The 27,199-nt window shown below is 51.7% G+C and overlaps 2 protein-coding genes across 6 annotated transcripts in view; both read right to left on the bottom strand.

The window, feature by feature from the left end:
- Positions 1-1,945: 1,945 nt before the first annotated feature.
- On the bottom strand, positions 1,946-19,009 carry DNAJB12 (DnaJ heat shock protein family (Hsp40) member B12). Of its 3 annotated transcripts, none has more exons than XM_071438472.1 (9): positions 18,833-19,009; positions 14,838-15,012; positions 13,848-13,993; positions 10,866-11,051; positions 9,439-9,518; positions 8,670-8,779; positions 5,873-6,045; positions 4,874-5,006; positions 1,946-3,840 (listed from the first exon to the last, which is right to left on the bottom strand). In XM_071438472.1, exons 1-8 carry the CDS (start codon positions 18,963-18,965, stop codon positions 4,885-4,887), a joined length of 1,125 nt encoding a protein of 374 aa, XP_071294573.1. In that variant the 5' UTR covers positions 18,966-19,009; the 3' UTR covers positions 1,946-3,840; positions 4,874-4,884. The 3 variants fall into 3 exon arrangements, with proteins under 3 accessions (XP_071294573.1, XP_071294575.1, XP_071294574.1); XM_071438474.1 differs by having other exon boundaries at positions 1,946-3,744; positions 18,833-18,995; XM_071438473.1 differs by lacking the exon at positions 18,833-19,009 and adding an exon at positions 15,150-16,503 and having other exon boundaries at positions 1,946-3,744.
- Positions 19,010-20,820: 1,811 nt separating this feature from the next.
- MICU1 (mitochondrial calcium uptake 1) overlaps positions 20,821-27,199 on the bottom strand; it is a 93,989-nt gene continuing 87,610 nt past the window's right edge. For all 3 annotated transcript variants that reach the window (XM_071438471.1, XM_071438468.1, XM_071438470.1), the window contains 2 exons: positions 23,838-23,927; positions 20,821-21,540 (listed from right to left, as the gene is read on the bottom strand). In XM_071438471.1, the coding sequence (XP_071294572.1) occupies positions 21,377-21,540; positions 23,838-23,927 (254 nt within the window). In that variant the 3' untranslated portion in view covers positions 20,821-21,376. The remainder of the gene's footprint in view (positions 21,541-23,837; positions 23,928-27,199) is intronic.

Here is a 27,199-nt window from a genome sequence, read left to right as displayed (position 1 = left end):
CCCGTAACCGGAGTGTTGGTGTAAATATCACCTCGCAGCAGTCAGGGCAATGAGCAGTGCCAGGCTCGCACAGCTGGAAATGCACCTTTACACACACATGTGCAAAGAGGGGGGGATTTCCCCTAAAATTGTGGGGTTTGGAGCATTTCTCAAAGGGTCACATGCTAGAGCATGCCCCCTTCACGTGAGGGGCATCCCCTGTGGGGTCATCCAGCACCAACCCCACCCCGGGGACATGGAGAGGGGTGGAAAGGGAGCTCCAAAGCCCAAGCTCCCTGGGCAGCCCGGGCTGGAGGCAGCGCTGATCCCAGGGAGGGCACAGCAGGAGATTGGTGGTGCTGCCAGCCCTGCCCCTGGCTCTGGCAGTGCATTCACAGCTCCAGAAACACGGGGAGTTTTAAATAGCCAGCTCCTAAAGGGGTGGCCCTGCTCCTGTGCTACCAGCAGCAGCGTGACCCCTGCTTGTCACCCCCACCAGCCACTCTTAGGGAAGGCAAAGGGCTCCACATCCAATTTTTTTTAAATTATCACACCAAGAAAACCAAAAGAAAACCCCACCAAAACTCCCAAAAGCCAGCACAGCCTCTGTCCTGGGGGTGCCCAGCAAAACCTTCTGTGTGGCACCACCCAGTCACAGCCCCAGCTATGAAGGTGAAACTTTGCTTTTATTTATAGCAAAATGGCCTTTCCCTGAGAAATTTGGGGGAGTCTCAAGGTCCTTGGGGTTTGGCAGCTCCCTGGAAGGTGCAGAAGCTTCCAGCGAGGCTGGATCAAATGTCTCCCATGGCAGGGGTTATGCAGAGGGATATTTTGGGACCTGGGAAGTGTTGGGCTATTTGTGGCACCAGCATCAGCCCAGGGATCCCAGGTGCCAGCAGCAGAAAGGGAGATTTTTGGGGGCATCAGCAGCAATAATGCAAATGAGGGATTAAATCCCAGGATAGTGCTAAACCCTCGTGTTTTTCCTACCAAAAACAATGATGGGGGCAAGAGAGGTCTCCTTGGCTCCCTACCTGCCAGAGGAGGATGTTCCTGGAGCACCTGCCTGCCTTTGATGCCTCCCTGCCTTTGGCAGCCGCTCCAATTAAAAGCTTGGGCTAACGAGCTAATGGGCAGCTCAAACCACCCACACCTTTGGTGAGTGGGCAGGGACCAGCACACCCTGAAATTCAAGAGTGTCTCCCATTGCTCCAGGCTGGGAGTGACCCAAAATGCAGCAAAACCACCCCAAAACCTGGGCTGTGGGTGTGCCCTGTGCTGGCAGGGCTGACTCACCACAGAGGGGGAATGGCAGGGACCTGACCCTTGGCCTCTGAGAGCAGGGGAAAAAAGGGAAAGGGGAGAAATTCCCATTCTTGCCTCTGAGAGAAGGGGGAAAAGGGGGAAATTCCCACCCAAAGCTTCCAGTGCTTTGATGTACCAAAAGTACTTCCACCACTTCCTCCAGTGGGGAGGAAAAGAGACCCATACCAAATCCACACCAAGGCTCTGGGGCCAGCAGCTGGCAGATTCCCACCCCTGCCAGCAGGAAGGGCACCCAAGGCACTGTCTCTGCCTGGAACAAAGGCAGCCCAGAGTCTTCCTGCCCACCTGATGGGCATGGTGCCCACAGGGCTCCTTCCAATGCCAGGATAATGCTGCCAGGTGGCATCCTAGGGTGAGAATAAGGCTCAGACAGAGGATGAGGGGCTAATGGGAGGAAGGCCCTTCTGGGAACACCCCAGCAGAACAGGTCTGAAGCAAAGGTGCCCTGCTGGTGCTCGCTGTCACCTTGCCAGGGGCACCACGTCCTCTCCATCCCCTCCCTGTCCTTCCCTCTGCACCTCTGGGCAGCCCCCACAGGGCCTTTGGGATGGCAAAGACCCCAAATTCCATCCACCACTGAGAAGCTGCAAAACCAGAGCTGGTTGGAGCAGGGAATCCACAGGACACCAACCCAGCTGAAGCCTTTCACATTATAAACATTTATTTATAGATGTACAATTGTATAATTAACTAAATCGAGAGATACAGCCTCTGTGAGCATCCACTGGGATCGATGCCTTCTCCCTCCTTGTGATCCGTGGGTATCTACCAGGAAAAAGAACCTGAAGGTTTTGGCAGGCAGGCTCCAGGCAGGGAATGGCACTGGGCAATACATCCAGCTCCTTCTGTGAGCAGGATTTTGGTTCAACCCCGTCCCCATCATCCCTGTGCCTCTATCGAGCGCCATTTCCACTCCTGAACTTCCACCCAATTTCTTCTGAAGGTGGAGGAACCATTAAAAAAAAAAAGAAATAATAAAACCCCTTAAAATCAGGTCCAAGCCGTGGTGGCTGTGGGATAACAGGGCCTGCAGCCAACGGGAGGCTGAGATTTCACAAAATAAATAAACAGCCAAGACAGAGTGCATGGATTCCTAAGGACAACGGGATAAAACCTCCTCTGCCAGCCCACCCGGGAGCTGCTGTGCTCCCAGTTCAATCCCCTGACCGTGCCAGGGGATGGTTTGCACTGGAAATGTCTTTAGACACAAATGAGCTGCAGAGCAGCAAAAACAAAAAAAAAAAAACCAAAAAATTAAATAATCCAGTTTATTCCATGGGAAGTGGCTCTGCTCGTGCTGGCTTTGCTTCCAAGAGATGGCTCCTCACTCACCTGGAGCAGCTCACGCTGGTCCTGCCCATGGTGGGGCAGGCACAGGGCAGATCAGACACCCCCTGATCTCCCCCAGCAGAACTTCTTCCAACAGAATGCTTTGTTCCTAATGGATCTGTGGCATTTTGCAGGTGTCCTGCAGGAAACACGAGGCGGGGTGTGAGGGCAGGGCTGGGTGCCTGGGGGATGAGCACAGCACCTCCCAACAAAGGGCTGTTGGAAAGCCCTCTCTGCACGGAGCACGCTGATTACCAGGCAGAATTCCAGCAGACTCGGCAGAAAAAGGAGTTACATGCACAAATCAACCAAAGACTGACGAGCAAAATCCATCCAGGACAATCCTTCCCCTGGCTGGCGGCTCAGCTGACCCCCGGCTCCGCCGACGCTGCAAATCCACGGCTCTGCACGGGCTCCCCCCTTCTCTGGGAGCCCTGCACCTTTGGGGTTTGGTGTCATCAGAACCCCAAGAGCAGGTGTATGGACGTCCCCATCCACAGAATGTCCTCCCAGGAGCAAAGGACAGCAACTGCAAAGGGATTCCTGTTTTCCAGGCAGGAAAGTGCTGTGGACAGAGACACGCTGGGAAGAGGCTTCCTGCTGCCCTGCTCCCCAAAATGGGCAGAAACCAAAATAATTTAATCATCCAACCCCTGCATAGTTTAAAAGTACAACATATATACAGCTATAAATTAATGCTAAATAGATTATATTTTCTCTTCTTTTTCTTTAGTGTCTTCTTTTATCAACAAAATCCCACTTCTCTCTCCATTAGCAGCGGCGAAGGGTCTCCTTCTGCTTCAGGCTTCTACAGTTAGTCTGGGTTCTTTTACACTCTGTGTGTCTGTTCCAGGGGCTGTGGGATCCTTGTGGGATCCTGGGAGCACGCCAGCAGCGTTGGGAGGGGAGGAGGAAGACAGAGAGCTGGATTTCCTGTCCCAAGCGCTGCCTGCCATCGTCAGAGAGAGGCAGAGAGAAGAAAGAGGGGCAGTTGTGCGTTGCTAATTCTCCAATTCCATGTTTAAAGTAAGGTTTGATTCTTTTTAAAGAGCAAAGTCTGTCACCTCGGCTCAGTGCACTTCCCCAAAAGTCTTCGGGCGTTTGGACGCTCTGGGAACAAAAGCGGCAGCGGTGTCAGTCTGAGGCCAATCTGTGACTCCCCCTTGCTTCCCCACCCCACAGCACAGGCAGCAGCTTCTCCAGGCTCTTCCCAGAGCAGGGGTGCAGGGAGGGAATTAAAGAAAAGCAGGTAATTAACACCAGAAGAGGCGCAGTCGTCCAAAGGAGAGAGCGGGAGGATCAAGGTAGGAACGGATCCAAAACCAGGATACACCCAAGGAAAAGCCCAGTGTGCCCCAGAGGATTTGCTTTAAAGGCCAAACTTTCAGATGCTGAGGAAAACAACCCCCAAAAGTGCAAATCAAGCAGCTCAGCAGCCAGCATCTTCAAGGAGTCCCTGTGAGCTGGAATGGTGTCCATACAACACCTGGAACAAGCTTCACTCAGGAGTTTTTCTATAGAAATCCTGTGCTCAGATAATTTTGGGATAGTGGGATCTGCACATTTCACAGGCAGCCCAGCAGTACCTGGTAGGTGAAATGAGCCCAAAAATTTATGCAGAAAAAGGACTCCAAACCCTGTGGCAATTTTTTCTGTTATTTTGGTGCAGTTCTCCCAGCACATCTGATCTCACATGTGTTATCCGGGCTCTCCTTAATCCAAGCTCTCCAACCCCCAAATCTTCCAGACCTCCCCCCCAGCTGCTCTTCCTTTGATTGCCAGTTTAACCCAGTAAGCTACTTCTACAACCTGCTGGGAACATTTGCTTTGTTCTCCTTGAATGGGAAGGCAACAGGAGGGGGGACAAGGAACATCTGTTGGGTGGGACTCCATTCCCTGTCACGTGCCAGGGCTAACAGCTTTCCCAGCAAAACAGACACCAAAGCAACCAAAACCAAGGGATCATTAAAAAGTGGGGGCTGGATGCCACAGCGCCTAAGAAACTCCCAACCTCACCAAGGGATTGTGCCCTGCTCCTAGAGGCCAGAGAAAAGAGGGAGCCTGGAGAGAGCCGGGGGAGCCGACATGCAAACGAAACCCAATCGATTCCCGATTAACGCGGGAGCGCCGGCGGAGGGGAGGCTGCGCGTGTGCGCCCCCAGGACACTCCTGGAGGGCTGGGTCTCACTCAGGGCTTTCAGTGAGAACAACACTGGGGTTCCCTGCTCCCGGCTCGTACTTGGGCTGGCACTATCCGTGCAGGGAGGCCTGGACGTCTGACAGTCTGCTACAGCTGGGGGTGCCCATCTTCTGTGCCCGCTGGTACAGGTCCGAGTCCCCGAAGTAGCGTGCCCGGTACAACAAGCCTTCCTCTGCAAAGGGAAAAGCTCAGGGTCAGGAATGCCCTCTGGAAGGGACTCCCCTGCCAGGCCCTGCTCCCCCACCGGCTCTGCTGGGAACAGGAGGCACCTCCAGCTGTCCAAGGTGGAGCAAAGGATGAGGATGAGGAAATGCCCTGCGCCCTTTGGGACAGGATGGGCGTAAGAGCTGCTGACAGCTCATCCATCCTGGGAAAAGCCAAGGGAACCCGGCTCCAGTGCCAGGATGTGCATGGGCAGCCCACACAAAGGTTACCCCAGCAGGCCTCTGTGAGTCTGGCACCACCCAGGGATGATCACAGCCCCTCTGGCATTCCAGAGCTGAAATCCTATCCCAGTCAGTGCTCCAAGAGCTGTGACCACTACAGCAGCCAGAGCACACAGGTTGCCCCTGGACTCGCTGCCCTCACCACCCTCTGCTGCCAGGATGTCTGGCTGGATCATCTGCCTGGGCAGCCCCCTGGGAGCAGGGGTGGGATGTGGGACCATGACACCATGGGCAGCAGACTTTCCAGCACCATCCTTGAACAACTGAAATATGACACAGGGCTAGCAGGGATCCTGGAGGTTCTACCTTCCCCCTCCACTGGAAATCAGAGGTATCCTGCTGACACGGCAGGGGAACCTCTGGGGCACAGCTCCTGTCTGACCAGTTCTGCAGCAGCATTAAAAAGCAAAACAAAACAAAAAACCCCCACATACCGGGCCTGTCATGAAGTCATAGACTGGAAAAAACAAAGCCAACGACACAGGAAATGTGCTGGCCCCGTGTTAAAGTATAACTTCAGCACGACTTAGTCCTCAGTCAAAGACATTCCAAAGCCAGCCCATGGAGCAGCTGCTGACCCCTCACTACTCACTCTGCTGCTTCTCCCTCCAGCAGTTGTTCCTAAGGTTTGCTATGTAGTCGTCCTCCACGCTCCGCTCCACGTTCTTCAGGTTCGTGCCCGTGTACTCCTCGGCAAAGCTCTCGGACACGTAGTAGGGGACTTTCAAGTGCTCTGTGACCCTCCTGTGTGTGTGACCCACAGACCTGGTGCAGGGACAAGAGCACAGCAGTGTGGGACACGTTTCAAGGGCACAGCAAAGCCCCCAGCTTGGGTGGTGTGATTCCAAACAGCAGGAAACATCCCTCACCCCTATCCAGCCACCGGCTTGGAAGGTGGAAGGGAGCAGCATTTCTGGTGGAAACCAATCCAACACAGGGAGAGAGAAGCTGCCAGGCCTCCAGCAAGGTGGGCAGGGCTCTGAATACACACATAACTCCAAGATACATTGCCCATTAATTAAAATAAAATGTTCCCTGGAATTTTCATTCAATTATTAAATCTGTGATTTCCTCCATTTGCAAGATGGGACCCGCTCTGTGCCCTGGCCTGCATCAACCAGCACAGAACTTTCCAGAAGGAAATCTCTTCCTCCCCTGGCCCAGTGGATTTGCATTTCAGACAAAGCCCTGCTCTTGCCTCCCCTGACAGCCCAGCAAACCTAGAGACCCTCCCTAGGGCGTGTGTGTGAGCTGTAACACAGGAGCTGGGCCCAAACGCTGCATTTGCCACAAGGGCTCCACCTGGAGACGTGCCCAAAGCTCCCTGTGATAAACACCAGCTGCTGCTGCGCTGAGAGCAGCCTGATTCTTGAGCCAGCTCTAAACATGAACTCATCCAGCTCACTCTTCAGTCTGTTATCAGAGGATGCAGGTGGGATCCCAAGGCTCCTGCATGTTTCACCAAGGCCCAGTGCTGGGTAACTGAATGGGCTGAACAGGAGCACAGAGCTCTGCTGGGATTTCTCAAGGCAGAGGTGCAGCTTGGAAAAAGCCAAGTTCACTATTTTCTCTGTCAAGACAGAGCCCTGAGCTCTCCCAAAGCTCATATTCCTCTCCTGGATAAAGATGGGACTGCAGAGTGTGCCCTCACAGGAGAAGGATTGGGAATGGCAGGGCTGCAGCAGCACACTGGGGTGTGAAGCACGAAAATCAGGGCACAAGAAACCTGTCACCTGCAGTCAGCCATGCAATTAAGTCAGGCCAATTCCATGAGGTGTTACTGAACAGTAACAATCAGGCCCACAGCCAGGCAGCTCTTCCAGCAGGAAGATCCTTTTTGGAAGAGATTTACAAAGGTAACAGTGGTTCTTTAGGACTCTGCCCTCCTCAGTGACACCTTCACTATGGAGGGGTGGCATTTAAATCTGTGGGTTCAAAGCTTCTGTTCCCCTGCTCCTGAGCTGAGGCACAGCTTTCCCTTCCCAGTGAGTGATGCAGCAGCTCCTCCTGCCGGCCCTGCAGCACCTCAAACCAGCTCCAACACCCTGCCTGCTCAGGAAGCCTCTGGCAGGGCTGCAGGAGCTCACTTCCCACCCTTGTCCAAATCCAGCCTTGGAAATAGGGTTGCTTGCTGCTACCTGAGTGTGCAGAGACAGGGAACAGGGAATGGGGCAGCAGAGAAACATCTGGGGCTCAGGGATGGCTTCCTCTGGCAGCTGGCAAGGCTGGAAGCAAATCCCTGCCCACTTAAATGCTTCCTCCCTTCTGTGTCTTCTCACCCCACAGACTCTTCACCAGTTTAACCAAACTGGTCCATGTGGATTATGCTTAGTTTTACAATGCTAATGCCAGCTGTGGAAATCACAGCTTAACACCCTTCACCCTCTCAGAATGACCCTGAACTGTGCCAAAACCATCCCATCTTTTGGTCCCAAGCACCAATGCCACAGTCTTGGCTCTGAATCTGAGTTGGGTTTTATAGTATTTAACATCAGCCCCTCCCCTGGAATTGTTCAAGGCCAGGTCAGATGGGGCTTGGAGCAACCTGGTCTAGTGGGCTGTGTCCATGGCCATGGCAAGGGCTGGAACAAGGTAATTTTAAGGTCCCTTGCAATCCAAAGCCTTCTGGGATTCTATAATCAATGGAAACATTGCTACCTGTGAAAATAGGCAGGAACACCAGGTCTGCCCTCTCTAAATGCACATAAGAACTCACACTGAACATGCACCAAGCCTTTGCCAGGAATGATGCAAGCAGACAGAAACCAAGCCTGTTTTCCCACTCTTTGTTAGCACTGCACAGTGACTAAGAATGAGGACACATTCCATTAGTCACCAGAGGGAGCAGATGGGGCATTTCCACAGATCTAGAACAGAGCAGTTTCACTTTCACATCCTCAATGTCTGGCCAAAGCTATTTCATGGCAAGATGAGAGTTCAGAAAGAGGGGATTTCTCTGGGAGTGACTTTTATTCCTTATCCTCCTCCTCTGCTGTGTTGTGCTAAGGCTTTCATGGAGAACATGGCTTTTGTTTTTCACACTCTGCACCTCAATTTGCTCCATATGGGATTTCAGTGCTGGCCTGCAGCCTCCCCAAACCATTTTGTCCCTTTCCATGACAGACACAGCTGTGGGTATGGACTGCAGAAGGTCCCTGGCAAGGAACTCTTTCCATCAGGGAACTGAGCACTCTCCAACTCTCCCTGCACCCTGTATCTCACACCTGTGTGGGAACCACAAAGACTTCACTGGCAGCAGGAGCCACGGGGTCAGGAGATGAAGCAAAAAAACCCAAAGGAAGAACAGAGGGAAGATCCCTGCCCCACCACACCCCTCCAGAGGCCACCCCCTCCCCATGTGGGTAAGGTTTAGAGGAATGGGTACTAACAGCCTGTGGCTCAAACTGTAGGGTGGGCTGGAGACCATCATCTGGCTGAGAGCTGACACGATGATCAGGATGAGGATGGGCATCAGCTGGACAAACAGCCCCAGGCCACCCTGAGGGAACAGAAACACACAGTGCAGTGCCACCCACACAGCTGGGCAAGGACCCCACGGCACCTCCCTCCCTCCTTCCCTCCCAGTGCTCCAACACAACCTCCTCTCTCCTGCTTTTCACAGGGAGTGGCCCAAACTAGCTGGGGGGAACCCAGCAGCCCACAGGACAGTGTGAGGGGGAACCCAGCAGCCCACAGGACAGTGTGACTCTGAGGGTCCAACCCCCCTGGCCCTTCTCTGGATGTGACAATGGGCAGAGGGCACTGCCAGGGGGAGCCCTGGCAGGGAATTCCAAAAGCCTCATGCCCACAGCTCATTTTTCTAGAGCAAACTAGGGAGCAGGGCTGGTTTTATGGATGGCCTTCTCCCCTTTTCAGTGCTGGACAGATGAAGGTAACTCCCCCTCTCCCTCACCTCCTAAGCTCCCTTCAGTTCCACCTTCAAGCTTGACATAAAAATATCCAGGAAATTCTTGTTTGTTTTTTTACAATAAAATTGGCTCTGTCCAGACAACAGCCATAATAACCCTGGCTCCAGCTTTCTGTTTGAGAGGATGGTGAAACAGCAGGACTGTTTCACAAGCCAGGCCCAGGAACCAGCTCCCAGTGCTGTGCTGGGAAAACCTCCAGCCTCCCAGGTGCCAGGTGTTTTCCACTTACATCCCCCTGGTGCTCCCGCCTGTCCTGCCTCTGGTGGTAGGTGTACCTCATCCTGCCATTGCTGTACACGTGCACATTGCCTGCAGGAAGAAGAAAACTCTTACTCCAAAGTCACAGTGTGGAGTGGAGGCTGCTGCTGCCCGGCCAGGGAGGGACCACAAAAGGTGGCCATGATCCATGTTTCACCTGCTTACAGGCTGAAACAGGATATTCCTGAGGTGGTTGGAGTGCAGAGTGGGCACAGAGCTCCTTCTGTAAAATTTTGCAGGATTGTGTGAAAACTCAGCTTGGAAGTGACCTCAGGAAGTTCAACCTCCTGCCCAGAGCAGGGTCAGCTACAGAGAGAGAACACCCTGCACAGGCCTTCTCCCTTCTGATGGAATAGATTAAAACCAGTTAAAAACAGAAATAATTCTGGGCTTTTTCCCACCCTGCCAACAAAGCTCCTCCATGTCTTGTTTTAAATGTCAAAGCTACAGCTGCAAAGGGAGCCAGGCTGAGAGAGCAGCCCTCAATTCTCTCAGGACAGCGAGGAAAGGGAAAAAGAGACTGAGCTGAAATAGCAACATGCTGTTTTTGCAGGAGTAGCTTCTTGGCCTGCCAGGCAGAGCACAAATGCTGCAAAAGGCCTCCAGATGCTTTTGAGCCTCTGGTGTTGGGGTGTTAGTGCTCAGATTCCAGACAGGAAAGAGCTACCAGACTGAATTTTCTTAACTGAAACCAATTTTTTTTTTTCAAGTTGGTCCACAGAGGTCCAAGAAGCCCTGTGTCCACTTCCAGTCAGATTTGAGTGGAACAAATACAAAGGAGTCCTCTAAAATACCCTTCTCCTGACATGGAATCTGTGTCTTTTGAGCAAGTAAAGGAACAGATTCTTTCCTGCTCCCCAAGCCATGATCAGCACTGTGGACAGACAGGATGCAGATTTATTTTTCAATTCACAAGGTCTAAATTATGCTGTAGAAATACTATTTTCCTTTTTTTTTTTTTGGGGCACAGGGGAGAGAAGGAAGTGGCCACTGATCTTGGAGAACCTGTTCTAGCTGTGTGGTGGAGCAGACAGAGATGAAGAACAAGGCCCAGGTGTTACCACAGTTTGTTCTGATAAGAAGATTTAAATTCCAAAACCACCAGGCAGAAAAGCCTTCCTCAAGACAGGATTATTTTCACAACAACCCTTAAAACAAGTCACTTTTTGTTCTAGCATTCCACCCACCCTAACAGCAGCTGATGTTGCCAGAACACAAACAAACACCTGAGGCTGGGAAGCAGTCCAGCTCTGATGGCTGCTGAACTATCCAAAGATGAACCATTCAAGAAACTCGAGGCCACACGTGGAGGGAGAACTCCCCCTCACCAAACCCAGCGCAGCCTCAAGAACCCCAACCACACCAAAAGGAGGAGAAATGCAGCTGGAAGGTGCTTACTGGAAGGAAAGCCACCCCCAAAGAACATGTTGAAGAGGTCCTCGGGGGAGATGTCGGCCTCGAAGCCGCGGTGGAAGTCGGCGTGGCTGTGGCCATGGCGGGCGGCGCTGAGCTTCTCGTCCCCGAACTGGTCGTACTGCTTCCTCTTCTCGGGGCTGCTCAGCACGGCGTACGCGTTCCCGATGGCTGTGGCACACAGGGAGGAAGAATCAGCTCAATCAGCTCCTTCCTCCCACCTGCAGCCCTGCACAGTGCCAGCGTTTGCCTTTCTCATCGTGCAAAGCGAGAGATTCGGCTGCCCCCGCGTCTTTGCAACGGGCACCTGGCACGCGGCTCAGGCAAAGCCAGGCAGGAGGAAACCACGCAGGGAAAAATTCCTTAATTCATTCAAATGATAAGGGTTTGGTGCATGTCCCCAGAGAAACCCTTCAGCTGTGTAGGGAAATCAAATTTTAGTTGACAAATTTTATTCAAAAGTGGCACTAAGGGAATTTATTGTCAGAGCCTACAACTAGAACTGCAAAGAATTTAAATACGGGCTAAATCCCTGAAAGGGACTTTAAAACTTTCCATAAAAGCTGCTAAGGAAACATTAGCCAGAAGTTGCATCCATCAGCTAAGAGTTTCAGCTCTTCCAGATGTTGCATACAAGGTGCATAATTACAAGGACTGTTAACCAGTGCCTGTGAGGCTGGAAATGTACTGGAGCTAAACCCCTGCCAGGTCTCTGGGTCCTTCTCCTTCCAGCCTCAGGAGTTTCAGCCCTTTTCCCAGAATGTCTGCCTGCCACCCTCCTGTTTCTGCACTCACCTCTCCACACATTCCAGCTTCCCACTTTCCTCTGTACCCAGCCACCCCAGGCCTCCCTGTGTCACAAGGACCCAAAATGCCCGTGGCAGAAGGTGCCTGGGGTGTAAAAGGCAGGGGCAGAAGGGATGGAACAGGGGGAAAAGGGGAATAATGTGCTCATCTGGAGACCAGCTCCAAGATTCAGCATTTCCCCATGGCCAGATGGAGGTGTACGGTTTCTTCTTGGAGTGGAGATTTGGAGGGCAGAGGATGTAATGTCAATACACTCCTTCTCCTTCTTGGTTATAATTAGTGCACCCAGAGCAAACACTTCTAGAGCCAGGCAGGGAAGCTGCTGGACAAGGAGTGACTCAGAGTGTATCAACCACACAGCTGGAAAGAACAAGGGAAGCAACGACAACAGAGCAGTTCAGGGTTTCTTCACTGTCTGACTTTGTGCTGACAAAGCCCAAGAAATGCCTCATTCCAAGGCAGGATTTTAGTTCCAAGTAGCCAGGCTGAAGGCTTTTTCCAGGAGCAGACAGGCAGTGATGCAGATCTGCCACGAGGCAGCCTGCAGCCAGCTGGAACTGTACACTGAGGCACGGGCTCAGCACCTTATCAGCAGTCACTGGGAAGGCGAATGCCAAGACTTCAGCTAAATCCATCAACATTAGGAAAAATTAACTCATATCCTCACAGCAGGGCACGTTTCCCCCTTCACCCTCTGGAACCAAGCAGCTGGACTTCAGCTCAGCTCAGGGGCTGAAGGACAGGAAGCCATGGAGGCAAGGCCCGGAGGAGATAACCCCACAGTGGGGGATAAAGGGCACTTTGCTTAACGCTCCACTTCTGGCACGTAACTCCTGCCAAAGCCTTGGGCAAACATCATTATTCAAGATTACAGGTGAGGAAACCTGCCTTTGGCCACTGAGGGATCCAAGGATGAGCTGTGCAGCAGCAGCACTGCACAGGCAGAGCTGACAGCTGTGTGCAGATGCCCTTTCATCTGCCCCCACACCAGCACGGGCTCTCCCAGGTAGCTGGGGGTCAGTCACTCTTTGCTAACTCTTATCAGGGAAGGATTTAAGTCTTAAAAGGCTTGAACAAACCTTACCCAAGACTTTTACTGCTGAATTTGCGTCTGTGAGGAGCTCACCTGAATACTGTACCAGTGCACTGACATCAGGCCAGCCCTGCTCCCTGCTCCAGCAAAGGGCTCATGCATTTCACTCCCAAAATCTGGCTGCTTTGGGGGGTGGAAGGTGCCTTGAAGACCCTCTCATTCCACCCCCTGCCATGGACAGGGACACCTTCCAATGTCCCAGATTGCTCCAAGCCCTGTACAACCTGGCCTAGAAAACTTCCAGGGAATCCAGGGGCAGCCACAGCTTCTCTGGGCAGCCTGTGCCAGAGCCTCAGAACTGTCTTGAGTAAAGAATTTCTTTCTAAAAAGTGGCCAGAATCAGATTATTTTAATGGCTTCCAAACCAGTGCTGTATGACTGGCACCAAGGAGCTCTGTGTTCAGCTCAATGATAATAATCAAACTTCCACAGCTTGCAGGGGAAAATGGGATTATATGTTCCAAGCAATAGCATCTCTCTTGGAAAATTACTCCAATCTTAAGGTGTCTCATTACCCAGGAAACATCCCTGCTGCATTTATAGAGAGGCTCTGAGAATTGGGCTCTTTGCAGCAGAACCAGAGCTCCTTTTCTGAGTTTTTCCTGGGCTCACTTGTATGGCTGCTGCAGTTCCACCCTAGAAACTTCCACTTGGGATTTCTATCCACCAGTTCCATCCACAAATGGTTGGGTGTTTCCTGGAATGTTTCTCCTGAGGGGTTTGTGAGCCCTGAGTCTGCCTCTGGTGTAACTGGGTTATTCCTGACAGAATTCCCTCCTGAGCAGTGAGACAGGAGCTTGGAGCAGGGAACACACAGGGAAGGGAAGAACTGCTGGGAGAAAGAGAAGGAAGGCTTCTCCTTACCCAGCCAACAGAGGTGAGTCCTACCTTGCCAGCCTGTATTTATTATTTTAAGCTCATACTTTGGTCATGACATGACCAGCTCTGAAGGGAGACAGCTTCACAAAGAGCAGCTTTATGTCACTCTGCCTGACTTGTGGGGCTGTTTTTTAAGGGTTCTCTCAGTGAGAGTTGGGGGCAAACCACAAATGTGGAGCTGGCTTTACCTTTGAATGCCTCTGTGGCCCCTGGTGCATGGTTCTTGTCCGGGTGGAACTTCAGGGCCAGTTTCCTGTAGGCCTTTTTCAGATCCTCATCAGAAGCTTCTCTGTTGACTCCCAGAATTTCATAGTAATCTTTGCACTGCTTTACCCTGCCAGGGGAGAGGGGAGCAAGCACTGAGTTCCAGGAATAAAAACCTCTTTGTCTTGAATAGCTGTCAGCTCTGAGACTCTTCAGGCAGCAGTTTCAGGGTGTTGCTCAGGGATCTGTGGATTACTCAGCCCCTGCTCTCAGAGGGTGACCCAGCACAGAACGAGTTGGGCCAGTGCAGGAGGAAGGGCCTCCCCTCAGACCCACACAGGAATGTGACTGGCAAATAAACTTCACATTCATCATGTCCATGTGCTGGAGACTGTTTGGGAAGGACTACAGCACCTGAAGGAGACTGGCCTTTCCCTCCCCACCTGACTCTCTCCTCAGCTAATTCCCAGATGTAGAACTTGCATCAGCTGAATTGCAGAGCAGGAAGGAGGGAGCAGCCCAGGGTGTGCAGCCCATCCTGCCTGGGCACACTCAGCCCAGCCAAGGCTTCTGCTTCTTACATGATGAGACAGAATCCAGCAGGCTGGGTTTTTGGAGAGGTGGATGATGTAACAAACATTCCTGCAAGTCCCTTGAAGTGGTTCTTGCACAATCCAGGCCATGCCCATAACCTTAAACAAAGTTTACCAAGTGACTGCACCTGCAGCTCGGTCCTTCAGCTTCCAGGGTGGGCAAATGGGACAAAGGAATAAAGGGAAGCTTGGAACAGGGTTTGGAAAACGAGCAGACCCAAGCCAGCTGCCCACCAGGGCTGCTGGAGCTATAAATCCTCCTGGGCATGCTCTTAACACTATTCCAAATGGTTCAAAGCTGAAATCTTTAAAATATTGTGAAAAGCAGATGGGTACCATGGGATAAAGTCAAACAAATGCCCCAGAGAGCTGTGCACAAACCTCTTCACTGCATCCAGCTGGTCCTGAGTGTAGCCCTTGGGGGCCTCCCCCCCAGCCTCTCCGTTGGCTGATGGGAAATCTCCACTCATTCTCCTGAACTGAGGGTTTGTGGATTCCCTGGGCTGGGACTGGCCATTGGCTGACTGCTCGTTCTTGTTGAGTGACTCAAGCAGAACTGAAACGAGAGAAACAAAAACATCGAGAGCAAAGCACCCAGCTCAGCCTGCCCTTCCAGCTCTCCCATGAAGAGATTCCTCTTCATCTCTGCCCCCTTCCCAAGGCCCCCCCAGCCTTCCCCAGGAAGAGCCTCACCTTTCCTCCCATGTAATCTCTCAGCTCCTGTTGCTTCTCACCCAGGTGTGAGGGCCACTGCTGAAGATGTTCTGCTGCTCCCAACACACACAACCTCCATAAAAACCCCAGGTCCACCCAGACAGTCCAGGAGCCACAGCAGATCAGCAAAGCAGTGTCTCCCTGTCCTTTTTTCCCTTCCATCTCTCCTCGACAGCAAACCATGTCCAAATGTGTCCTCCAGCACATTATAAAGTGTATTATTCTTCTTTATCGCCTGCTTTTCAGAGCCTACAGTGCTGGGGAAGTGATGTGACAATGCCATGTCTTTAGAGAGCTTAGAAAACAATTCTGTGGGCTGTCAATCCCCCGGGGACACTCCCCTTTTGGGGACAGAGCTGCAGCACTGCTGGCTGCCAGCTCCTCACAGGGGCACTTTGTTCTCCTGTCACTACCTAGGGACTGGGAGCAGCTGTGAAACCCATCCTGCCTCTCAGTTACTGGGGGGACAAATCCACCTTCCCTTTTCTCCTCCTCCTTGCAAGGCTCAGGCACTTCCATCCTCTCCAACATGCAGGCCTGGCCTAACCCTCCAGGGGACACAATGGAGGGAGGCTCCAAGCATCCTTCCATCGTGCATTTCCCGGGCAGCTGCACAGCACCATCTTTCCAAACTGCTTTTTAAACCAACATCAGACTGATTTCTTCAGCCCCACTCAAAAGAACAGGCACACATGCTACAGTGAAACCCAGCCAGGGATATTTACACAGGCCCCAGTATCCTGAGCTTGCAGTCCTTTATCCAGACCCCAGAAATGGGAGGGATGTTCCACCTCCTCCCATGGATTGCACAGCACAGACCTTGCACTATGGGGTATCACCTTCTTTAGGCAAGTGCAAACAACACTTGCAGGCCAAGAGATGAGCCAAGATATCCTATCTGGCCCCAGTGCTCAGAGGGGGCAGAAAAATCCACTCAGGAATCCAAAAGCCAATAGAGGATGAGGGATGTCAAGGACAGTGGGCTAAGGAGTAGTAACTGGATGAGCTTTTGGGCTTGGGGGCTTCACAAATTTCAAATTAATTTCTTTTAGAAAAGTAAATTTTTCCCTCACTCATATTTCCAATGCTTCAGTGTTCACTGAATGATAATCTTTGGTTTTGCTCCTTCCAAACCTGGAGCAATCTGCTCCAGGTTAAATTTCCCCTCAGGAGGCTGTTCCCCCACCCACACCCCTCCTGCTGCTTTGGGCTTTGTTCCCTACAGCTTACCAGGAGATTTTGATCCCAGAACAGTTTGGGTGGGAAGAGATCTCAAAGCCCATCCATTCCCACCTCTGCCATGGGCAGGGACACCTTCCACCATCCCAGGGTGCTCCAAGCCCCAGTGTCCAGCCTGGCCTTGGGCACTGCCAGGGATGCAGGGGCAGCCCAAGCTGCTCTGGGCACCTGTGCCAGGGCCTGCCCACCCTGCCAGGGAACAATTCCTCATTCCCAATATCCCATCCAGCCCTGCCCTCTGGCACTGGGAAGCCATTCCCCCTTGTCCTGCCACTCCAGTTCCTGATGAAATCCCTCTCAAATTTTCTTGCAGACCCTTGAGACCCTGGAAGGAGCTGTGAGGTCTCCACACACCCTTCTCCCAGCCCCAGCTGTGCCAGCCTTTCCTCCCAGCAGAGCTGCTCCATCCCTTTAATCACCCTGGTGCCTCCCCTGGGCTCTGTGCAGCAGCTCCAGGTCCCTCCTGTGCTGGGCCAGCTCTGCAGGTGGGGTCTCACCTGAGCACAGGGGCAGAATCCCCCCTCTCCTGCTGCCCAGAGTGCATTTCCCAAAGCCAAGCACAGAAACCCACAGCTGGCCACAGCTCAGTCCCATTTTGCTGTACAGCCCCAAACCTGCTGCTTTCTGCCCCCTCTGCAGCCCCAGCACAGCACAAATTCAGGGACTACTGAAGCAGAGAGTGCAGAATTAGGCTGCAGTTCTGCCAACTCAGAGCTGCCCTCCCCAGCACGTGCCATGGGGCACTTTTCCTCCCTTATTACCCAACATTTGCCCAACTTCCCATAAATTTTCCCCAACTCCCCCTGAAAGATGACCAGAGTGTGACAGTGTCTCAGCCAACGTGCCCTGACACAGGAGATTTCTGCTGCAATCCCCTTGCAAAACCCTTCCCTGATCCCAAAAAGCCCAGCCAGGGTCACAGTTTGCAGAGTGTTGCCAAACCCTGGGGAATTCCCGGGGAAGAGATTTCCCAGGAGCTCCTCAGAGGCTCAGGGACCACCAAGGGATCTCTGGCAGCATTTCCCAATCCAGAGCCAGCAAGACATGGAGCAAAGGGTCCTTGGATGAGAAACTTGGTTGGGTTTGGCCATAAATCAGTACAAATGTTGTGTTTAACATTAACCTGCCCTGCTGGCTCTGCCTTTCTCCAAAAGCCACTTTTCCTACCCAGTAATTTCACCGAAGTATAAATTCCAGAGGAAAGGGAGGGGAGGAAAACCACAGCACAGCACACACTGTGTTTGAGGCAGAGGGAAGAGGCCTGGTGCAACAAAAAACAGGATTACAGGAAGCCTTGGGGCAAACAAGCTGCAAAGCTCAGCCAAAGAATCCAAACTCAGCTGAGGTCAAAGAAAAAAAAAATCTACAGCTTTTTACATAATATAATATTCTGCCATGTAAGAACATGCAGGGAAAGAACCGAGTTTGGCTGCTTTCACAAAGCACTTCCCATATGAATTAAAGCTCTCAGGAAATGATGGAAACAAACGAAAATCTGGCAGAAAGTCTTGGGGAGGAGTCTTGTTTTGTTACACGTGTGAGAGCGTGGGCTCAGCCACGGCCTGTCTGTCTGTCTGTCTGCAAACACAGCAGGAACAGGGTAGGGAGAGCAGGAATACGATGGAAACAGGAGGAACAGCAAGAGGAGAGGAGGAGGAATGGAGAAGGATGAGGAGGAGAGGATGGATAAGAGGAAGAGATGAGGAAGAGCAGGAGAGAAGGAACACGAAGGGGAATGCAGGAACAGGGAGGAGAGGAACGGGAGAGGGAGGGGAGGAATGGGAGGAGGAGAGGAACAGGAATAAGAGGAGGAGGAGGAGAAAAACAGGAAGAGGAGAGGAACAGGGGGAGGAGGAAAAGAACAGAAGGAGGAGAGGGACAGAAACAGGGGAAAAGGAATAGAAGGAGAGGAGGAATAGGAAAGAAGGAATAGGGGAGGAAAAGGAGGAATACGAGGGGACAAACAGCAGGAGGAGAAGTGGAGGAATAGGAGTGTAATAGGAAAATAGAGGTATAGGAAAGGAGGAATCGGAGGAGGAGAAGGGCTTTTCGAAGCCCCCTGAGAACTTTCCCCTCGCCTTGCCAAGCCCCTTCCCTCCCCTCAGCGCTGCTCCGGCAGCAGCGGGTGCTGTGCCCGCGCCTCAGGGCTCCCACAGCAGCGCGGAGCCGGCCCCCATTCCCAGCGCCCTCCTCACTGAGGGCCACCGCTAAAGACAGAGGCCGCGGGCCGTCAGTAGCCGGTCCCGGCCGGTACCGCAGCCCCAGACCCCCGGACACGCCCCGGGCCCCCCGACGAACTCGCTTTCCCGGCGTGCCCCGCGCGCACCGCGCAGGCGCCATGAGGGTGAGAGGTCAGGCCCGGCGGCAGCCGCTCAGGCCGCGCTCCCCCGGGCCCCCCGCCGCGCCCCCGGCCTGGCGCTCACCGCGGACCCGCTGCGAGGGGTACAAGCGCTGCGCCTTCTCCAGGAAGCGGCGGGCCTTGTCGGGCTGGTTGGCTTTGATGGCGGCCAGCGCAATGCCAATGCACCGCTCCGCCTCGTCCCGGTTCGACTCCATGGCGGCGGCGGCCGGGCGGGGGGGCGGAGGGGCGGGGCCGGGCGCGGAGGGATGAGGTCACGGAGCCCTGCCCTCAGGCGGGCGGGCCCGGCGGAGGCTCCGGGGGCCGGGGAGGCAGCGGGGCTCGGGGGGGATTTACCGGAGCCGAGACCTGGGGAGCCCCAGCCGGTCCCCAGCAGGGGAGGGGACGCCAGAGAGCACCCCCGGACCCTGCTCCTGGAGGGTTATTAACAACTCTATTAACAACTCCTTTTTAGAGCCTCCACCTCATGGAGTTGCTGCCCTTGGAACAGGGCCTGGCTGCAGGGATCGTGCCCGGCACGGGCCGAGGGGGACCCTGAGGAGGGGTGAGGCTGCTCGGGTGTCGGAACATTCCTCTGGCTGCCCTGGGTGATTCCAGACCCTGGCAGGGGGCTCAGAGACCTTGGCATGGAGTCAAAGACACCTATGCCTTCCATTTTAGCCCATGGAAACAATTACCAACTTTGTGTGAGGAGTTACAAGCCACAAGGGTTTGAGTAGAATCATAGTGAATTTGTCACAGGGTGAAAAATTAGAATTTTGAGGATTTAGAATGGGGGTTCAAGAGGCAAGATGGAGGAATATGAGCGTGTCCTGTCCTTCTTATCCTCCATCTTTTGCTGGGATTGTGACACTTCTGGATTGGTTTAGAGTAGAGACAGACTGTCTAACATAGGTGATGGGTATTGGGAAATTATGGTAAATAAAGTACAGGTAGTTCTTAGTTTAAAAAACTAACACCACCCCAAGGGCAGTGAGTGTGCCACAACCTGACCTGCTGGACAGATCTCAGCAGGTCAGAGAAAGAATGGAATAGATGAGAGAAAATAAACAACCTTGAAAAGCAGAGCCGAGGAACCTCAACTTCTTCAGTTGTGGGGCTGGGAAAAAAGACTCTTTAATACCTCGGGAGGCATTTCAGCAACACAAAACCCGAGATTTGGGGCTGTGACACATTGTTTCACATTCACTTGCAGCAGGGATGGCAGGAACAGCCTTCATCCCAAAAGAGAATTCAGGTACAGGTGACAGATCCTGGAGGCTGGCCGTGGGGAGCAGGCAGGAGAGAGGCAGGTAGGGCCACACCTGCACTCCCACCTTGGTCTGTGGGTGTGAGGTGAGTGACAGCACAGCGACGCCCAAACCACCCCAAAACAGCCTGGGAAATGAGGGGGAGAGGATGGGGTGATCAGGATCAATATCCCTGTGTGAACCATGGAATCCTACAATGGTTTGGGTGGGAAGGGACCTTAAAGCTCATCCAGTGCCACCCCTGCCATGGCAGGGACACCTTCCACTGTCCCAGGCTGCTCCAAGCCCTGTCCAGCCTGGCCTTGGGCACTGCCAGGGATGCAGGGGCAGCCCCAGCTGCTCTGGGCACCCTGTGCCAGGGCCTGCCCACCCTCCCAATATCCCATCCATTCCTGCTCTCTGGCCATGGGAAGCCATTCCCTGTGTCCTGGCACTTGAGGCCTTTGTCAACATTCCCTCTCCATGTTTCTTGTCACCTCCTTCGGGCACTGCAAGGCCACAGTGAGGTCACACTGGAGTTTCTCTCCAGGCTGAACAATGCCAGCTCTCCCAGCCTTTCCTCATGGGACAGATACTGTATCCCTGTGATCACTTTGGTGGCTTCCTCTGGACTCCCTCCAGCAGCTCCATGTCCTTCCTGTGCTGGGGACAGGAAGTATTCCAGGAGTGACTGATCCCCTTTTTGTCCTTCCAGCTCTGGAAAGTCATGGGGGTTTCCCCCCACTCCCAAACCACCCCACATTCAGTGCCTCAGCCCCAGCCCTGGGGGAGGATGTGGAGCAATGCAGAGACAGAGCCAGGCTGAGGGAGGAACATCTTTACAAGGAATTTTACAGAGGACAGCCCCCAGCAAACCACACCTGCCAGCCCTTCCCAGTACAACTCCCCATTCAGGGAATCAGGGAGCTCCTGCTTGTGCAAGGCAGGAAGGGCAGGAGAGCTGCACTGCTTTTAGCTGCCCTTCTGCAGCAGGTGCAGCACAGGGCTTTTGGCTGGCTGCAATCCTGGCCTGGGATCCAGGGAATGCAGGAATTGTCTGGCTTTTCTGAGGAGCAGGCTGAGAATCAAAAGAACCTCCCATGCCATTTTTCATAGCATTAAATAAAGGTGATTTGGGGCCCAGCTCTGGAGCAGGGCACATCATGCCACGGAGGTGCTGGCAGTGAAAGTCCTTTGCTTGTTCCTGAGAGAGAGGATGATGGAGGAGCCAGCAGCAAGCAAATTCAGCAGGTGTGGATTTCTAACTTGGATTGACAAAACCCTCCTGGCACAGCCAGCCTGGGCTCTCCAGAGCCTGGTGCCACCCTGCTGTGCCCATGGGCTCATCCAGGGAATGGGGGTGCTCCTTCCCAACCCCACTACTGCTGCTTGGGAGCTGTGAAGTCCCAGGCTGTCTCCTGGGCACACTTCCACATGGCCCTCATGAGCCGTGTGAAGCCCATGTCCTTGGGCTTCTCCAGGCCGCGCATCAGGCGCTGCTTCATGATGGCAACAAACTCCTTGTTGCTCAGCTCCCCATTCCCTGCAAAAAGGAGGAAAAACGATCAGAGACCCACCAGCAACCTCCTTGAAATGATAACTTTAAAGGGCAGCAGCCATGAGTGTCCTTTCCTGCAGAAACTGAGACCACATCTGGCTCCCACCTCCCAAAATATCCTGCTGAGCAAGGGCTCCCGAGCCACAGGGTTTAAATCCCAACCCCATGGATGCTTGCAGGAGGCAGAGAAGCAAATGCAAACCAAATGTCCCTGTCCTCCCAGGAAACACTGCTTTAAGTGGTTTAGGAAATTGTTGGGTGCACAAATTTTTGTAATGGAGTAGAAGGGAAGATTTGTTGATCTGATGAATGAGGATATGGAAAATGCAGCCACTGGACAGCAAAATTCCAGCAATTCCAAACTATCAAGGGTTGAGCAAAATTCCCTCCAGTGCTGCAGGTTTTTAATGCCTGTAAACACTGACAGAGTGAAAACAACAAAATAATAATAATAAAAAATGTCTGTGCCTGCTTTTCTACTTGTTTTCTTCCTTGGGGGACTCCTCTGGCAACCAGAGTCTTTCCCCCTAAAGATTTGCTATCAAAATATTTAGGAGATTCTCCTCTGAGAGAAGGCAAACAGGGAATATTTGGTTACACTTCAGCTTACTCTGATCTTCAGCCTGATCGTCTGGCATGAAGATTGTATCACAACAGTGGTACTGAAGCACAGAGGAAAATAAAACAGGAGATGTGACCTTAGGGAGGTGCAAAGGAGCAGGCAGGACTGAAACCAAGAGGGACAACAAGGACTAAATTAATTAAATACATTTTTTGATGTTCATACTTATGCAGCAGTGCTGCCACTCAGAGCTGCCAGATGCTGGTGACTGTGCTGGAGAAGCAGGGTGCCAGCCAGAACTCTGATTTTGGCCTGGCAGTTTTGGGCAAATGCAGAATTGCCTTCTTTCCAAGTCAGAATTGCTGTCACCTGGCAAAGGCTCCAGTAACTCCCGTTAAATCAAGCTGGGAGTGCTTCAGCATGACAACAACCACCCTGGGGCACTCACAGCCTCTGCAAAGCCAGCTTCCCAGCAGGGCACAGTGCTGCTATTAATTAATTCAAAATTAAGCTGATATTTGTCTAGGACTTTGGAGATAAAGCCCCAGCCCGGCTCATTTCCAACACTGGAGCACAACAGTTCATTCTGTTAGACCAACTGGAGTTCTCTGGGTGGGGGAAAAGGAGCAAAGTGTGCACACCAAACCCTCCCATCTGTGCTCCAACATCCACATCTCACAGGGTGGGTACCCCTGGATACCCTTCCCAAAAGGGCAGGGGGAATGTGGGAAATGGATTTGTAGAGAATTCTCAAAGCCTGGCAGAAGATTTACACAGTGTGTGCATCTGTATGCAAACCTTGAGATAAGAAATGCTGACTTAGAAATGCCCTGGAACATTGTGGAGAGAGAAATGGAACTAGAAACAAGTTTCAAAGGATGCCTTGTAAAAGAGACTGGATACTTTGGAGAAATAGAACTGTGAAAGATGCATTGTAGTGGGACCCAGGAGGGGTAATTTTAGATGATTCAAGGCATGTCACATTCACATTTTCTGAAAAATCCCTTTGCCCAGGATTTTGCTCCTGGGAAGCTGAGAAGCCTCAGAGAGAAGGAAAACAATAATTATCTGCTTTGCTTCTCCTGTGTTTTGCTGCTTTGGAATGTGTTTGGAGATTGTTTATCAAACAGGTGCTTGTTTCATTGGTTTCATGTGAATTATTTTGTCTCATTGGCGAATCAGGGCCAAGCTGTGTTGGACTCTGGAAAGAGTCACAAGTTTTCATTATTATCTTTTTAGCTTTCTGTAAGTATCCTTTCTGTATTCTTCAGTATAGTTTAGTATAGTATTCTTTAATATAGTATAGTATCATAAAATAATAAATAAAATAAATTAGCCTTCTGAGAAGATGGAGTCAGATTGATCATTCCTTCCTGCCATGGGGCACCCCACAAATACAATAAAGGCATTTACAGCATGGTGTGGCAAAAGCTGATAGGCCAAGAAACACTTATAATGTAATTAGGAAATGGTTGGCTTGTGACTGTGATGGTGTGAATTACAACATCTGTATTGTCTCACCCTCCACACCAGACTGAAAATGGAATAACAGTCTTTAAATCACCTCTCAGTTGCCCATCTCTGGGTCAGAAAAGGGCATAATCCAGATCCAGGGGATCTCCCCAGCTCCAGGGACACAGAGCATGGCCAGAAAAACCATTTCCCCCAGGTTCCCTGCCCTGGGCTCTCCCCCAGCCTGGCTGAGCTGGCGCTCACTCACCGTCGCAGTCGAAGAGCGCGAACACCACGTCGCACACGTGGTCTGACAGCTCCACCTTGGCCACGGTCCTGGCCACCTGCTGCATGGTCACTGCAACACAGGGAGGGCACAGGGTCACACAGGGGCCAAGCCCAGCAGGACACTCCTGTTCCTCCGTGGAAACCAGCCTTGGTGTCCTCAGAGAGGCTGCAATAAGCTTGACCAACGAGGCAGCTCCTCCTGACAGCATTCCAAGGAATGCTATCCTGTCACAGACATATTTTATGAAAAATCTTTTTGCTAGGATCTTTTCTCCTAAGAAGCTGAGAAGCTTCAGCTTCTCCATGTTTTGCTGCCTTAGAATGTGATCTGGAGAACTGTTTACCCAGCATGTGAAATTGTTTCTACTTGATGACCAATCACAAGTCCAGCTGTGTTGAGACTCTAGTCAGCCACAAGACTTTATTATCATTGCTAACCTTCTGATGAAATCCTTTCTTCTTTCTTTAGTATCATTTTAATATAACATAGATCATAAAATAATAAATTCGCCTTCTGAAACATGGAGTCAAGACTCTCATCTCTTCCTTCATCCTGGGATCCCTGCTAACATCACCACATTATCCAGCATTCAATTCTATCAAGCAGGGTATTCCAAAAACTGGGAATTCCAAAACCTGCTTTTCCTGTTGCAACCCAATAACTGCAGGAGAAACCCACCCACCCTCCTGCAGGGAGCAGACCAGATGAACCTTGCAATCAAATAAAGAGTTGTAAGGAATTATTTCCCTTTTCTCCCTAGACTGGCAGCAGAGAAGCAAGCAGGAGTTTTATTCCCCACCTTTAGAAAAGGGCAATCCATGGAGCTATCAATCTGGCAGGGTTAGGCAGTTGATTTTGCTGCACAAATGGGAAAAGAAAAGCCCCCTCACTAGGCTGGTATGAGTGTATTTAAAGTTAAATTGCTTCTCTACAAAGCCTGACCCAAGGAAATGCCATCCCCAGAACCTGGGCTCAATGTTTAGCTGTGGAGCAAGGGAAGAGAGGGAAGTGGTGCATCACAAAACCAGACTGAAACCACAAACAGCCTCTGCTTTCCTTATGGGCTTCTGCATCCCCAGTCCTTCAGGAATTTTGGAGAGTTAAGTGTGTCACAAAGGAAGAAATAATAATCCAATTTATACTGTAACTGGAGTAATTGCAAACTGCATAAAATATTTCTAATGGGATTTTTTCATTGATGCTTACATTATTGGTACCTTCCACCCTGTTTCTGCTCCCCTGAGTGAAATCTGGGGTTTTCTGAGAGGAATTCACAGCCACCATCAGGTCCTTTTCCCCATAAAACCTCTCCTTTTACTAAATAATGCAGGAGGAAATTGAAATGATGCATTGTATATATGTAAAATATTTATAATCTCAAGTAGGACTCTACTTTTCACAAGTAATTATTCTTTCTGAGTGAAATCCCCTTTCTCCATGAGTGATGTAGCTCCAGTCATCAGTTATTACTTTGTATTTCCTCAGACAACACCACCAAATTTCATTTAATTTGTGTTGTAAATGTAAAATTTCTCTCAAGGTGCTTCACCTTGATGCCATCCTCCCCTCCTGGTGCCCTAGGTACCCTGTGGCTATAGCCTTACTTATAAAAAAATGTTATAATGATTTCTTCATCACAGAATTCCAGAATGGTTTGGGTTGGAAGGGGCCTTAGAGCTCACTCAGTGCCACCTCTGCCATGGCAGGGACACCTTCCCCTGTCCCAGGCTGCTCCAAGCCCCAAAGTCCAGCCTGGCCTTGGGCACTGCCAGGGATGCAGGGGCAGCCCCAGCTGCTCTGGGCACCCTGTGCCAGGGGCTCCCCATCCTCCCAAGGAACAATTTCTCCCTAACACCAAATCAAAATGTCCCTTTCAATTTAAAACACTGCCCCTTGACCTAATACCTTTAATTATAATTTATGCTATTCTGCTGAGATTTTCCCCACTCCTTCCATCTCTGCAGGGAGTCTCCTGATCCCTCCCCTCCTGTTTGTTTTTCACAGCCACAGTTTTCCCAGCTGGAACTTGCACTCATGGCCAGCAGTTCCTGCTTCCTCTCTTATTGATCCAACTGCACAAGTGTCAGCTCCATCCCATCGTTCCTGCTTGATGCCAGAATGACTCCACAGGGGCTGCAGGACTGTGCTGTGCTGGTTTTTAAGGAATCAAAAGGAAGAGGGAAAGCACCTCTGCTTTCACATCCACACACGTGCTCCAGACCACAAGGTAGCTCAGGAAGGCAAATAAAATTGAAGCAAAGCTGCTGGAATAATTTCTTTACCATGAAATGGAATAGGTGCTGTCTGGGGAGCATCTCTTAAAGTCTGTCCAGGTTTAGAATTCTGGGATAGAAATTCTCCTGGATTTCATATCATCAAAAATGAGTTCCACATTTCTATCTTGAAAAGCTTCTTAAATTTCATGCATTGGTATCTCCCACTGGTTCCTTTAATGAGCCATCTGAGTGATTTTATGCAAGTTTAGAGTCTGACACAGTTATCCTTTTTTTCCACTCTGATTCCCAGAAGTGCACTGTGAGCAATGCCTCACTGAGTGCTGCTCCAGGCCAGGGCCTCACCAGATGGCAAACTTCACTTTTCCCTCCAACTTGGGATTAATCACACATGTGGCCAAAAGAATGGACAGCTGGGCTGCTGCCTTTGTTTTCCAAATGGCACAGGGGTGATGGGAGCAGGGCTCCCCTCCCTGGGCCATTCCAGGATGGAAAGGCAGGACACACATGTGTGTTTGGGCTCCCAGAAATCAGCCTCACATTGATGCACACCTTTCATTTCAGGGCTCTCAGTTGGAAATGTTGGATGCTATCACTGGCAGCATAGCTCCCAAAATCTCTTTAACTTTTTACAAATCATTTGCATGAGTATGTGCTGGAACACCCATCCAGAAAGAGATGGATAAGCCTTGTGCAATCCTGTGTGCACAGCACAGTTTCCTTGCTCTTCTCAAACTGCAGCCCTGCAGCTGAGCAGAAGCTGTTTTGACATCAAAGGCAGCATGCTAGAAAGTCATGGAGATCAGGGAGAAAAAAGCAGAGCTCCCAGACCAGAGCAGAGCTGTTGGTGCAATATCCACAGCCAGAAATGTGGAAAGGAAGGAGATTCCTTGGAGACACCCCAAACCTGACTGCAGCTGCGGGGATCCTGTTGGACACCAGGGTCCCAGAGCCCCTCCCAGTGCCAGCACTGCCATTAGTGCAGAGGAGCACTCCAAGCTCTGCTTCTCCCATCCCTGTCCAAGGCAGAGGGCAGCAGGCAGCAATTCCATGGCTGTGCTCCAGCTCACCTCTGCCCCTCCCTGACTCCCTGTTCACTCTGCAGCC

Source organism: Agelaius tricolor, unplaced genomic scaffold (genome assembly GCF_023055355.1).
Source record: "Agelaius tricolor isolate 1412-34295 unplaced genomic scaffold, bAgeTri1.0.p SCAF_13, whole genome shotgun sequence".
Lineage (NCBI taxonomy): Eukaryota > Metazoa > Chordata > Aves > Passeriformes > Icteridae > Agelaius > Agelaius tricolor.
The sequence above is the reverse complement of the archived record's forward strand: the minus strand, read 5'-3'. Positions and strand labels throughout refer to the sequence as shown.